This window comes from Asterias amurensis, chromosome 2 (assembly GCF_032118995.1).
Source record: "Asterias amurensis chromosome 2, ASM3211899v1".
NCBI lineage: Eukaryota > Metazoa > Echinodermata > Asteroidea > Forcipulatida > Asteriidae > Asterias > Asterias amurensis.
In genome coordinates this window covers 10,697,472-10,713,239 of record NC_092649.1, presented here as the reverse complement: position 1 = coordinate 10,713,239, position 15,768 = coordinate 10,697,472, and the positions used below count along the sequence as shown (strand labels likewise).

The following is a 15,768-nucleotide window of genomic DNA, read 5'->3' as shown; positions in this document are numbered from 1 at the left end:
CTTGATTTACAGAGGTATTTATTAAGTATCTCTTTTCCAACCTCTGAGTTTGTTTACATTATTTGAGAATTGAATTTCTTCATCATCCTGTTCTCTTTTCCTGCCTTGGAATTCCTGCCTCGGAACCAATATCAATCTGGTGCTGACCAATCAGCTCAGGGAGGTAATGTCAGAAATCCACTGAGCTGCAATTCTGCATCGGAATCGTTCTAAGTATCAACAGCATGTCTCATTGGTTCCATGACTATGTCTGGACTGCCCTACATGTACGCTCTGACACCTCTCATGTTCAAACATCCCAAATGTTCTGACACTTGTTTGTTTTTCCTGGTCCTAACCCTAATTAAAATCCTTACCAGAACCCTATCATTTCATTTCATTTAGTTGTTCTGGTTGTGAAGCCAAGGACTCTCGGAAAAGCGAACTTAATCACAACTCAATTCAATTAAAAAAAAACATCTATTCCCATACTTCCATGAAAAATATCGACAAATACTAGTATTAACTGTACTAGCCTAGAACCCAATGGAGACCCAAGGGAGCGAGAAGACAAGGAAGAAAGTTTCAGTTTTAGCAAAACCCCTGAGACTTATAAATTCCAGGGAAGTCCACACAGTCAGGTAGGGACTTAAAATCCAATCCACATACAACCTGAAATGCCCCATGTGTGATTCGAACCGGGGTCCGAGAGGTGGAAGGCAAGGAAATATACCACTACGCTGACTCAACCCCCAAACATAGGGGTGTCCAACCATAGAGCAGTCACCATCTCATTTCCATTAGGCACATGGTTGCTTGCACAGTGACATCTGCATGCTAGTCAGGGTCCATGTTACTCATTTTTTCATGATATCAGATATTTTTGGCATGTTGGACTTGTGCTATTGACCGTGTACTTGTACATGTTGTTGAACTTTTTTGTATAACTTCAGCTTAGAAGGCAAAGGGTACCATTTGCTTTTGGGGAACATTCCATTGTAGATGTACAATAAAACTAATATGTACAATTTCATTTTAAAAAGTGGCCACGTTTAGATTTTATCGAAAATCCGGAGCGGCTAATCCCTAGTCAGGAATACAATCTGAGAAGCGTTACCACAGTAATGCTTCTCAGATTCATGTTTTTTGGTACAAAAAACTGGTATCGTTTTAACCAACTACATTAGGCCTAAGTGAAATGTTTCTCTAAATGCTTTTTACTACCAAGAGCTGCTGTAGGCTTTTAACAAAAAGTTGTTATTATTGCCATTAATTTTGAGTGATAATGAAACGTATACCTTCCCTTTTGTTTAAAGGATTTGGGTACTTTTTGTAACACAACAACACATTGTCCACAGATTTACATTAAACTTACACCGTTTGAAGATAATGATAGTAGAAAGCTTCCCTGAAAATATTAGATGCTGAGATGCTGATAGTTTTTGAGAAATGAGTAAAACAATGTCATGAAAATGCGTTTTTACATGCTGAAATAATTTTCGTCTCATGATCAGTGAGACGAAAACTATCTCCATGATATTGTTTTACTCATATCTCAAAAACTACAGCACCTCAGCAAGTAATATTTTCAGGGAAGCTTTCTATTATCATTATCTTCAAACTGTGTAAGTTTAGTGCAAAGCTGTGGACATTGTGTTTTTGTCTTACAAAAAGTACATACACCCTTGAACCTATAATCTTTTTCTTGTTATCTCAAAAACTAGAGCTTCTGATTTTTTATCACAACAAGTTTATTGATAAGTTGTTATTGTGTTTCCAAAAGCAGTCGTATTTGTAATATTTGTTATAATGACCAGGGATTAGCCATGAAATGGTTTCCTTTATTTAGTAATTAGAGAAAACATTCAGATGGGAGGCTGTCTGTTGTATTTTAGGACTCTATGTGCATGGTTATGTACATCAATAACTTCCATTCCTTCTTGTTGAAATCTTTAGCTCCAGTTGTTATCAAAAGTTGCGAATATCATAATCTTAATATATGTCTCCTAAAGTTACAGCTTGTCATCATCATGATCATTGGTGTTCTCTGACTTGTTCTTTTTGTTGGCTTAAGTATCCCTGTTTATTGATTGACATTTTCCATCCATAAAGTCCGTCAACATTCACCAATATTCAGATCATCGGGCTTAGGACTCACTGACATCAAAAAACTTCATCATGACACTGGCATGCTGACCGTATTTTGTCTATCATTGTGGATGTAGATGTATGTATCATACTCGTTGTGATTATTGGGTTTAGAAAACATAAACACAGAGCTTTGCTACGGACTGGATGGTCTGTAATGTGTACAAGGATTATTTATGTTACGTCAATTTTATATGATTCCGTCAGTTAGATGGCAAACATGTAAAAATAAACTTGTGAACTCATTCAGATGACTCAGGTACACTAAAGTAATTCCCTTGTAAATGGTGTTTGAAGCTTCTCTTGGTGTGAAGAACAAGAAGTAACTTTAATGACTAAATAGTAAACTTGCATGTACAGCCATGTATAATATCTCTTTGGAGGGAGTGTTGGCTCTGAAAAGTGCCGTTGTGGTCTCGATGACTTTAAACAGTATACTCTGCTCGACATCATTCCTCCTGAAGGCGAGCAGAGTATACTGTTCGAAAAGTCTTGACCGCACCGACTCTTTTCAGAGCCAACACTGCATAAAATGAGGTATTATACACATGGTTGTACCCGCATGTTCACTATTAAGTATTTATAGTTATTCTTAAATCCCTTGTAGATGTGGATGTAAACATGTGTCAATGGTTGAAAGGGACACTCTTTCAAGACCAACAGTTGTTAGAGGAGTAGAAAATGAGAATGTTTTTAGAAGATGGGAGGTTGAGGATCAATGTCTGATGACAATATAATAACAGAACAACAAACACTGTAGCAAGCCCCAACAGACAGGATTTGTGTCACACATAATTCTTAACCAATGATATGTCCGATACATTCAACTTTTTGATGGTGGTGTTTGGGCTTACATGTATGTGATAAACACATGCAAGGGGTTTATTGTATGTCTACTTGTAAATAGATATACGTTTGTACATGTAAAAAGTCATGGGATCTGTCTTGTAGCCATAGCGATGATGGTATGGTTTCTTTATGCCATGGCTACATTTCCAGTTGCCATGGCAATGAATGCTTGTTGTTCCTGTATTTGTAACCATGGTTGCATCAAGTTGTTAGCGTAACCATGGGTACTCACAACATTGTTTCCGTATCTATGGTCACATGTAATGGAGACTTGCATGATCACTGGATGGTCTGGGTGTGTTTTCATCAAAAATTTAGATTTTGTCTTCAGATGAGATATACAAGTACTGTAGACAGTGAATCAATATTACTTTTTCTTCTATTCATCATGATTTATATATTCACAAACTTACAATAAAGTAAACAATATTTTCACAAGTACAAATAGAGTAGCATTTAGCATTAAATAAATGAAAATGTACTTGCGCAATTTATTTTACACGTATTACATAAAAGCCATTATACACTTTCGGTACAGAAAAAAAAGAAAAAAGTTCACAGATTTACAAATAATTTACAGGGTTTACAGAAGGTAATACTGAAAGACTTCTCTTGAAATATTATTCCATGAAATGCTTTACTTTTTGAGAAAACATTAAAACAATATCAATTCTCGATAGCGAGAATTACGGATTTATTTTAAACACATGTCATGACACGGCGAAACGTGCGGAAACAAGAGTGGGTTTTCCCGTTATTTTCTCCCGACTCCGATGACCGATTGAGCCTAAATTTTTACAGGTTTGTTATTTTATACATAAGTTGTGATACACGAAGTGTGGGACTAGGACAATACTGTTTACCGAAAGTGTATAATGGCTTTAAAATGAATACCGTATCTATACAAAGTTATGAAGGAAATACAAAAAGTCTTGAAGACTTCTAAGTCAGTTTAGGCCTTAGGAATCATTACTTGGCATTATGAAAATTCTATGATGATTTCATGAAATCTGGGCTCAAATTTTGACAAAGCACAGATCATGCATTATATTTTCGGCATCACCATGAGTATTTTTTGCTTGTGTTATTTCATTTTTAGGATAATTGTTTGTTTTACATGCCTTCCAAACCAATTTTACAATGCAGAAAATGATCATGCTAAGCACAGATAAGTCTTGCTTTGTGCAAAAACGGGCTACCAGCCAATGTCATGTACTGTCAATTACCTGTGACTGGTACCCAACCTCTTTTGGGTAAGCAAATTAATTTGTTAGGCACAATTTCAATTGTTTTGTTCTCTTTTGACACGGCAGGTTTTTAATCTGGTGAAGGAGTTGACGGACGCGTCCATCGCTGTCCTGTTTGAATTAATTCTCATCGCTCATCAGTCTAACTGGGGTAACTCCGAGGGGCGATTCTTCAATATCTGCTGGCTCATCAAAGTGCTTGAGTCGCTCCAGACCACCACGGTAAGAATGTTGCACTGATAGCAGAGGGAGAGTGTGTCACGTGCCACTCTCACTTTATTTTTTATTTCATTTGATTCGTTCTGGTTGTAAGGCCAATGACTCTCAGCAAAGTGAACTTACATATGTACAATCACTGTACCCAGTGAAGAGAAGACAAGGAAGGAAGTTTCAGTTTTAGATGTTGGAGGAAAATCCCACAGAATTATTCCAGAAAAAAAAAAACCGATCCACATTGTGCCCCTCGCGTGATTGGAACAGTGGGTCCTACAGGTGGAAGGTGAGGAAAGATATTCTACACCAACTTGACCACTCCTTCGGAAAGGTCAACGAGATCAAGGGCCACAAAGCCTGTAATAATTATAAGAAGGTCCATTATGTGAAATGTCTTAACTATAAATGTCTTCCATAAATGTCTTCCATAAACGTCTTACCAAATATGTGTAAGGCATGCACTGTCTTTAGGTACATGTTCATGTACTTGGAGTACAGTGCTTTAAAGTACAGTATCAAACCAAAATTTGGTTTTATCTCTGATGCAAATTTAATATTTATTAAAGGTATCTCAAAGACGATACCACCTTTTGAAATTTACACAGCTTATTAGTTATGTTGCATATATCTACATTTATATATCTGTAATCTAATTTGTGTAAGCTTCCAGGTTGAGAGAAGGGGGAAATGGAGGCACTGAAAGCTACTCTCAGGGATTTTCACGTTCCTCAAATCCCAACTCTGTCACCACAGTTTTTACTTAGTTTGACTCCCAAAACGACGAGTGTGGCCGGCAGTTTGTGACAATTGTGCAAAAGGTCAACACTAATACTACTGGGGTTGCTGTTACTGCTGCTGCAGAACCACCGTCGCCGGCACTGGACACCGCCCTTATTGTTACCGTGGCATTCTATTCCCCCCAGACTCCACCTCTGCTCCTCATCTTCTGTCTTCTCCATCTTCTTCATTCACTTCTTCCTCTTTCCAATCCTGTTCTTTTTAAGTAACTGTTAAATCTTAAGAAGTTTTATGAATTAATCTCTTGATAGTACCCTCTTGTCATGGCTTGTATTCTAAACATTACTGTACTTTTTAAGTAATGTTTAATTCTTCAGAAGTTTTATGATTCTTCAGAAGTTTTATGAAGTAACATCTTGATTGTATCATTTTGTCTTTGCTGTATTTTACATACATGTACATGTACTGTACTTTTTAAGTTGTAAGTAATTCTTCTGTTGTTTTATGATGTAAACACTTGACAGTATCCCCTTCTCAATGCTTGTACTTTACATCTCACTTCTTTTTAAGTAGGCCTAACGATTATTTTCTTCAGTATGGTTTTAGTCATACATCCTGCATTTTTAACTTCTTACTTTTTATTGTTTGTGTGTAGCGCCCAGGGCGCCTTTTTAGGTGGATTCTGCGCTATATAAGTGATCTAGAGACAGATATTTTTATTATTATAATATTATCATTATGTCTAATTGAACTTATTATTATTATGTCCATTTTGACTTACTATAACTACGATTAATTTGACTTTCCTCTGGCAGTACAAGTTTGTGGAGAGGCTGATATCCCGTGCCATGCGTTTCCTGATGCCATCCAGCACGGAGACGTTAACCCCGGTCCAGGCTGTCCTCCTCTTTCAGCAGTTCTTCGTGCTGCAGACTCTGATCCAGTACAGTAGTCCCATAGCGGCCCATGTACGCAGTAACTACACAGAGGAGTTCAGGTGGGTGTTCTGGTTTCTGGTTTCTGGTTTCATTCGGGTTTTGTTTCTCCTTGAGGGGAAGAAAGCGATTAGGCTACGGTTTCATACTTGAGTTTAGGTCGGCCAGCAATCTTGGCCTGTGAAAGTGTCTCAAGTGTTTGTAATTATGCACAAGTTAATTGTGACAAAGTGGGAAGAGTCTAAAGTCGGTCCTGCAGTCAGAATATAAGATTGCGTTGCGAGACAAAAACAGACTTTTACCAACTTCAAAAGGACTGTGTGGATTTTGCACTTAAGAATTTGCACTTTAAAATAAGCCCAGAGTATTGTCTTGAAGATCCCTAGAGAGGTGTCGGATCTAGAGACGGGTGTTTTTGTGACCATTTGTGCACACATTATGTACAAAAAGTATTTTAGTTGATCATCATTTAAATAAAAGAGATCAACAAGATAGGAAAGGTTTATTTTTTTTTCGAAACTTCCTAAAGGTACCTGTGAAAACATTTCTCATGGAACTTATACTTTGCAACTTCGATGACCAATTGAGACCAAACTCACACAGATTTGTTAGTTTATGCATATGTTGGGATAAACCAAGTGAAATTAAGTAAGCAACTACCTCATTCTCAAAAACTGTGTTCCTTCCAAGGTTGCTGTAAAATTGAAAACAATCTGTGAATAACATTTACCTGCACTAGCCAAAAGTGCAACACAACATCAGCTTTAAATTGATATATTAATAGCTGAAAGTACCCTGCTGTCTGAAGCGGATTTCTCTTTTAGACGATCCCCGTTTATGCCAGGGGGCCGGCGAATAATTGACCGCATTAAATCTGTGTTTCTTGACGCCTCAGGGACAAAATGATGAGAGGAATTTAGTTAACGTGTCATTGCTGGTTTGTCTCACTTGAGGTTGGATCAATTTGACTTAAAGGATGAAATTTGACAAACTCAATTTAAACAAATTTTGTGATTGCCACCTCGCTGAAGTGTTGGGAGGCTGCTGTTGAAAATGAGCTCGGGGAAGATTTAATATTGTGGGTCAAGTGGATGGAATTTAGACAGTGAATTTAGTCGTTCTAACAAACTCGGTGAATCAAGAGGGAAGTTTGTGGAAGGATTTGCTTTGCAGGCGTATGCATGTACATGTACTCTGTCATGTCAAAAAACACTTAAAGACAAAACAAACACATGAGTATATTAGAACAAATTTATTAATTAGTTTCAATTAGAAGGCTCACTGTATTATTAAGTATGGATCCTCTAGAGAAAAAAAATTCGCCTGATGAAGTCCGTCAAAGTCGAGATATTATAGCATTTGAAGAAGCACAGAATCCCCTTTACTTATCAAGATTGCCTCATTAGAAATAAATGTTTATTGAACAAACAAAAACGGAAATGAAGTAAATGTAAGTTTCACTGGAGCGGGATCCACTTTCGGAACAGAAAAAAAAAAAAAAAAAAAGTTCACAGATTTACAAATAACTTACAGGGTATACAGAAGGTAATGGTGAAAGACTTCTCTTGAAATGATATTCCATGAAATGCTTTACTTTTTGAGAAAACATTAAAACAACTATCAATTGTCGATAACGAGAATTACGGATTTATTTCAAACACACGGTGAAACGTGCGGAAACAAGGGTGGGTTTTCCCGTTATTTTCTCCCGACTCAGATGGCCAATTGAGCCTAAATTTTCACAGGTTTGTTATTTTTTATATAAGTTATGATACACGAAGTGTGGGCCTTTGGACAATACTGTTCACCGAAAGTGTCCAATGGCTTTAAGGAAATGTTCACTCGAAAGATGAACAATGTTTTTTTTTTATTGAAAACTACATAGAGCCCAAATGAATGGAAATGAACTCACTTAATTCCAAAAACCAATAATGTAATTAGACATCAATTAAGAGTGTACAAAAAGTATTGGTACAGACCCACATGTTGTATATTCACATGTGTGGTACTGGCCTTCGTAAGATCTATCAGCCAAAATATCATGTCAATATGTACTGCTCGAAACGGGTTTCCTGATTAGTTTTGCTTAGCAGAAATAATTATGTTAAGCGCTGTTGTCTTCTGGATTATCGCTATGAAATCAGGCTCTGCTCTGTCTAGTCTTGATTCAAGACCCTCCTGTCATTGATATCTTCAATTGGTAGCGGTTCTAGGTTGAAGCACCCATTATGGATGAGGGAAATAATCAACAGCAGTATAGAGCTTTCCTAGATAATAAACAACAGGAGCGTCTTGAGCTAAGACTATACCCTGTCTTGCTGGTAATTAGTTTCCACGAAGCGACCCTCCTCTCCCGTGTAATATATCTTCCAGTAAGGCTTCTCCTGGTTCGTTTATTTTGAAAAGAAGTCATAAATCTACCTCCCTCGCTGATTACATTAGCTATGTTGTGCATTCCAGCCGCATGCACCAAACTAACATGGACATTTTGTTTCTACTCATCAGGAGTGTCGACATTTTGTAATCAAGACTTTCCTATAAAGTGTGGGAATTTGAAACAATCAAAGGATATGAAATCGTGGCTGAATTATGGAGCTGACTACGTGGGCACTGTGAAGTACACATATCACTGTCAATTCTCTTGAGACATAAATTCTCTCTAGAGAAATAATCATTATCAGTTGGCTGCGCAGAAATAAAAGCCAGCTTAAATATTGTTGCAGCCGAGAAAATTTACACAGCATTTTGCAAAAATGCTTTGACGTCATTTTGGATTGCGGTGATTGATACAAGCCTATACATGTATAAATGTGCCAAATGAATCGTGTAAATCCATGTGAAAAAAACAACATTTACACTGTACAATCATGGTAATTGTTTTCACTCATTTGTCAGTGGTTTGTTGGATGTATATGATGACCAGCATTGTTGCTGAAAAACGAGGCCGGATTGCTTGTCTATTATTTCTTTTTCAGACGTGGATTCACTTGCGGATCAGAATTTCTTTAGTCCTCAGGGTTTTAAATTTTAACAAGCAATTAATTTCATTATAGTGCACTAGCGGATGTTAATGCAGAATTAATTGACTGATTAGCGCTTACCCTTTAGCTCGACTTCTCCTGGGGCCCGAGAGAATAACCTAAATCAAAACAGTCTGCAACGTTTCCCGACTGATTGTTATAGACCCTTTCCCACGAGACAGTTTGTTTTTTACAAGAGACCTCGACTGAAATCACATGATGTTAAAGACACTGGACACTATTGGGAATTGTGGCCAAAATGTTATGCCATATACAATGATTATGACTGGTATTAAGCTGTTGTTCACTTAGCATAACAATTGAGTGGAGTCTTGGCCGGTAATCTGATTTTACTAAGCAAGGACTTTTTTGCTTAAGCAAAATTTTGTGCTTAAGCAGCTCTATGAAATTGGGTCCAGGGCACTAATGTAAAGTGCATTGAGATATTATTGTAAAATACGCTAAATAAAAACTACTTATTATATTGTTTTTTACTATATTATATGTTTTTCATTACTAGATGTACATGTAGTAGGCCTAACATAATATGTTTTGACTATAGTTAGTTATACAAATTTGCACATATCGTTATGGAACTTAATACATAATTTAGTTATTTTTTAAACCCCAAAACTCCAAGCAGGTGTATAACAGGTGCGTTTTTTTGTTCATCTTCTTCCTGAATACGCAGGTACTACGTACGATCCCCGCACATTGTGGATAAACTCCCGACCGACTACCCGATCACCAAGATAACCCTACGGCTGATCAGTGAGGTTCTGAGTCACGTCCTGCAAGAACGCACGACGCTGCAGGCTGCTAAATAAAGCCGGCAAATACCAGCAATACATACGCCATGAATGGTGGTGAGTTGGATACTTCAAGGTGGCACCACTCCTGATGAGGCAGCTGTTTAAGATGGTATTACTCCTGGGCCACTTTTCACAGGGCTGCTGAGCACAACAATTTGCTTAGCATGAAATTTCGTCCTTGTTAAAAACAGGATTACCAACCAAATTTTAATTTGTTGCATACTGCTTGTTACTGGTATTCAGCTGTTGTTTGCTTATCCTGAAAATCACGTGGAAATTTGGTTTGTAATCCTGTTTTTATTAATGCATAAATTTCATGCTTAGCAAATTTGTGTACTTAACAAAATATAGTCTCCAACTATTTTGTAAGCCCTACATGGCCCTACCAATCTCGTATAATACCTTTAAAGGCAGTGGACACTATTGGTAATTGTCAAAGACTAGCCTTCACAGTTGGTGTATCTCAACATATGCATAAAATAACAAACCTTTGAAAATTTGAGCTCAATCGGTCATCGAACTTGCGAGATAATAATGAAAGAAAAAAACACCCATGTCACACGAAGTTGTGTGCGTTTAGATGGTTGATTTCGAGACCTCAAGTTCTAAATCTGAGGTCTCGAAATCAAATTTGTGGAAAATTACTTCTTTCTCGAAAACTATGGCACTTCAGAGGGAGCTGTTTCTCACGATGTTTAATACCATCAACTTCTCCCAATTACTCTTCACCAAGAAAGGTTTTATGCTAATAATTATTTTTGAGTAATTACCAATAGTGTCCACTGCCTTTAAGCCTGCAGGTGCATACATGAGTTGTGGAAGCGAAATTAATTCACTTTACTGCAACACAAAATCTCAATTTCAAACACTGTCGCGTGAACATAAAGGGCTTTATTATTACGAACTTACTGTTGGATGAAAGTTTTGTTCACTTGAACAGAATTACTCGCCTCTTCAGACTTCTGTCCTTTGGATGAACACCAATGAGATGAACTTTCGTTTTGCAATACAAGCTGCTAACCATTATGGGTGCATTCGTTTAGCTACCCTGGGTCAACCCCGGTGTGTGGCGTTTTTTTTTTCCAGGACGATTGCGGGTAATTATCTGCACACATTTGTCCTGGAAAAAAAACACGTCACACACCGGGGTCGACCCAGGGGAGCTAAACGAACGCACTCACAGTGACATCAATGGGATGTTGTTATTTTTTTACAGTATTACACCGCCTTTTCATTCAGGGATATCTTTAGTTACAATGAACTCCTTAAGTCCACCGGATAAATGAATCAATTATGGTTCAACCAGAAGTGCCCTTTTCTATATGGAAAAACTCTCGTTGGAATTAATTTTAAATTGAGTGTAATTTGAAACTATATGAATTTCTGAATTTGGCAAGATCAACATTGACTGTCACAAGTCTGAAATATCAATGTCAACTGACTCGGAGGAAAATGCAGAAAAATTAATTGTAAAAGTTATTGTGAACTGGGTTCACAGTATTAAAGGGACACGTTGCCTTCTGATTGCACACTTTGGGCTATAAAAAAGTTTGGTGATCCATGGTTGGAAAGTAAAAAAAAAAAGAGTAGATTATAGGCCAAAATGATTCACACAAATATCCTGTGAAATTGTGTGGTTTTCCAATTACTTTGTGAACTAACACCACACGGTCTGCCATTTTTGTGTAGAAGTTTTTGCTTCACAAAAATACAGAGGCTTTGTTTAGCCCAAAGCGGCCAATCCGAAAGCACCAGTCATTTTAAAACTGAGTTGTTTATCTCACAGAAAATGAAAAGAAATATGCATACGTGTTATGTTTTATCTATATTATTATGGGTATTTGAAAGTATTATTTTGTTGTTGTCTGCGACTCTGTCTTTTAAATTTGTTTTTATTATTTTTTTGTTTGGGAGGGGGGGGGGGGTACCAGACTAGAGTGAAGGATTTAGAAATTCAGATTTATTAGTAACACAGTGAGATATGTCAACATATATATTATAAATATATGCACGTTTTGTTTGTATATTAGTCGAACTGTTAACTGTTTTTTTTTTTTTTTTTTAAGATTGTACATATTCAAAAAACAAAAAGTTATATTTTTCATGATTAATTGTAGACCAATGAATATAAAATGGCAATAAATAAATCAGAATGAAATAATTATTCGCTCTTTGTACCAATTTAAGAAGGACAAACAAACATTACCCTTTTTGGGGCAAATTTTGTTGATGTCTATTTTGCTGTGCCTTCACATAAACAAATATTATAAATTAAAAAAATCAATATTATTTTTTACAATGAGTTGTGCCTTAATCAAAGTGATTTAAGATTTACTTAAGATTTACTTTTTTTCTACATAATGTTTAGGCATTGTCACATGAGTTGCACAGACAGCTTGGAGGCAACCAGGGGCCAATTTCATAGAGCTGCTTTAAGCAAAAAATGTGCCTAAGCACTGAAATAGCTTGCTTATTTTACACATGTTGTTTACTTAGCATAACAATTGAGTTGAGTCTTGGCCGCTAATCTGATTTTACTAAGCAAGGATGTTTCTGCTTAAGCAATTTTTGTGGTTGCTTAAGCAGCTCTATGAAATTGGGCCCAGTTGGGCTCAATTTCATGGAGCTGCTTAAAGGAACACGTTGCCTTGGATCGGACGAGTTGGTCTATAAAAAGCGTTTGAAACCGTTTGTTATGAAATGTATATGGTTAGAAAGATGTTTTAAAAGTAGAATATAATGATCCACACAAGTATCACTCAAAATTGCACGGTTTTCTTTTTACGTCGTGAACTATCACGGTCGGCCATTTATGGGAGTCAAAATTTTGACTCCTATAAATGGCCGATCGTGTTATTGGACGAGGTAACAAGAAAACCACGCAATTTCGAGGCATATTTGTGTAGATAATTGTATTCTACTTTTACATCATCTTTCTAACCATATGCATTTTATAACAAACGGTCACAAAACGCTTTTCAAAGACCAACTCGACCGATCCAAGGCAACGTGTTCCTTTAAGCACACAAACTATGCTTACGAGAATATGGTCACCATCCAAATTGCCATCTCTCTTATCAAATCTATGACTGGTATCCAGCTCATGTTTGCTTTGCAGATTTTTTTCCCAGCTCAATTTGGTGCTGAAGCAGTTCTATGAAATCGGGCCATGCTCTGGCTGTTAAAACGAAAACACAAGTGACTCTTTACTAACAGCGTTTTACAATCATAAAGAAAATGATATATCGAAACTTTAAAATGCTAATTTTGTTTTCTACGTTGACGATTGTCAAGAACTCTGTAAGATGCCTTGAGAGACATTACAATCTTAATTCAACCTATTGTGCCTGATGATTCAAAGAGTTCATTAAAAAATGTTTTAATGCCTTTACACATCATTATTTGTTGTATTAGTTTGTTTGTATGATTTATTTATGATGTTCATTTTTCATTTGAATTATAATTATTATTGTTTGATTTATTGATATTCAGTAATAATTTTGAATGATCCTTCTATTAGTGCCTGATGTTTTCTAACTTTGACTCCAAATAATACAATCTGATTTGATGAACTCAGTGGCTTATTAAATTATCCATTCCAACAGCATTTTTTCTAATATTTCAACAGAAATTATTTATTCCAGTTGTGCGTAGCTTTCCTTAAAGACACTGGACACTATTGGTAATATTCAAAGACCAGTCTTCTCACTTGGTGTATCTCAACATATGCATAAAATAACAAACCTGTGAAAATTTGAGCTTAATTGGTCGTCGAAGTTGCGAGATAATAATGAAAGAAGAAAAAAATACCCTTGTCACACGAAGTTGTATGCTTTCAGATGGTTGATTTCGAGACCTCAAATTCTAAATCTGAGGTCTCGAAATCGTGGAAAGTTATTTCTTTCTCGAAAACTACAACTTCAGAGGGAGCCGTTTCTCACAATGTTTTGTACTATCAACCTCTCCCCATTACTTGATTCTAAGTAAGGTTTTACGCTAATAACTATTTTGAGTAATTACCAACAGTGTCCACTGCCTTTAAGAAGATCAAAGTAAATTGAAGAAAACATTCCTCTCAAAGTTAAATCTTTTTCAAAAAATAATCTTTTTGTAAATGTAAATTAATGTGGTGTTCTGAGGGCCTGAAAGTGTACACATTATTGTTTGGTGTATATTGTGTGATTTCATAAAGCTTGTTGTACACGGAAAGTCTTTACAAAGACAACTTTTGCTAAGCAGAAACAGGTTACACAAAAAAGAGCATGTCATTCACATTGTTATGACTGGTGCCTTGTTATTTCCTTGCTTAGCAAAATAACATGCAACGGGTTTCTTCTTGATGGCTTTAACACTGAGTTCAATTTCATAAAGCATGTAATAAGCACAAAATTGAATAGCAAAATCATGCTTAGCTGAGAGAGTTTATCAGCTAAAAACTACATACAGTTTACATTGCTGTGATTGGTATCTCACTCATTTCTTGCTAAGCTTTTAATTTTGCTTGGAAGAATTATGTGCTTATTTGGTTTATGAAATTGATGCCTGGTCGAATGAAAGTAATGGGTAAAATGTATTTGTATTGTATTCAGAATTGATGTGATTATTGCATCTCGGACAAATTGATATTAAACCTGGTTTTACCCTTACGCAGATTTGTTTAATCTGTGGGTTTGATCAAGATTTCACTACTGTCGTCTGAATCTTTTGTATTTGTTTTTCCGAATCCCACTTTTGTTTATTGCATTTAAGACCGATGTATTGATAATTGTTTCCATGAAAATAAAAACAAAAATAAAGGTCTACATTTAGCCAAGAGTTAGCGGCATAATTTTCAAATGTTGATTGACCACCATGAGATGTTTAGCCAAAGTAATCATGGGAAGAAAATATTATGTAATGAGCATCACGGAAGACTGACGGTTAGCTGTATTGGTTGACTGGAGCGGGGTTCGAACCTGGGACCTCAGGGTGCCCGACAAACTGAGCTATCTAAAGCCCATATTTATTCTTTTGTTCGCGGTGTTTGTAGCCAGGGATCACACATGCCTTTTAACACTACCTCAATTTCTACCCGGGTCCTCTCCGGTTCAGCTTCGTTCCTGTTCGACATGGGTCAGAGATGAGCAACATTTACACAGGTCTTTACGAGAACCGGCTAATGCGTGAATCGTATAACTTTCAAACCACTGCCCTACATATGCAATTTCAACCCGGATTGGGATTTTCAACCCTGGCCTATTGTTGATTTCTATCCAGGCAAAAGCATGCTACACGGATCGGAGGCGGGTTGAAACTTTTACAGTGTGAAACGGGGTGAACAAAATCTCCAGTTCGGAACCGGTTCCGACCCTGAGATCTGAATAGTGTGTAATACAATGTACCCAGTTGTATCCCCGTATAGGTGACCCTTCTCCTGCCGCTTTCCAGATTGAACGCCCCGGTAACTTTGGTCGCCCCTCTTTCCTCTCCCCCCGATGCATCAGGGATAGGTTTTTGTTATGCCGTCAGACTGATGTGTATTATTTGTTAAACCCACTGTAGTTAAATTTATACACATCAGTGTAAAGGGCAAAGACCAAACAACAAAATAACTTCACAGTTGTCAATAAATTTGTGAATGCTAATTGAGCATTGTCTTTTATTTGAGATCCATCCATACGTTTCTAGAATACTGTCATTACAGTATCTCCAAGAAACAACACAGTTAGGGGCCCATGGGCTGGACCCAAATTTAGGTTACTTTCGTACCTTTAACACATATTTTAATATTAAAATAATATATAACTTTTACTTTACTTGTGAGTTAATGAACCATTAGTCCCACCAA

At 36.7% G+C, this 15,768-nt stretch overlaps 2 protein-coding genes across 2 annotated transcripts in view; one reads left to right on the top strand and one right to left on the bottom strand.

Annotated features, from left to right (window-relative positions):
• Positions 1-12,750, top strand: part of LOC139953998 (uncharacterized protein C12orf56-like) — a 42,366-nt gene extending 29,616 nt beyond the window's left edge. The window contains exons 8-10 of the mRNA XM_071953629.1: positions 4,290-4,445; positions 5,990-6,171; positions 9,821-12,750. Coding sequence (XP_071809730.1) covers positions 4,290-4,445; positions 5,990-6,171; positions 9,821-9,956 — 474 coding nt within the window. The 3' untranslated portion in view covers positions 9,957-12,750. The remainder of the gene's footprint in view (positions 1-4,289; positions 4,446-5,989; positions 6,172-9,820) is intronic.
• The window catches only part of LOC139934062 (dolichol-phosphate mannosyltransferase subunit 3-like), a 535,719-nt gene that overhangs the window by 40,165 nt on the left and 479,786 nt on the right, over positions 1-15,768 (bottom strand). The window lies entirely within an intron of this gene.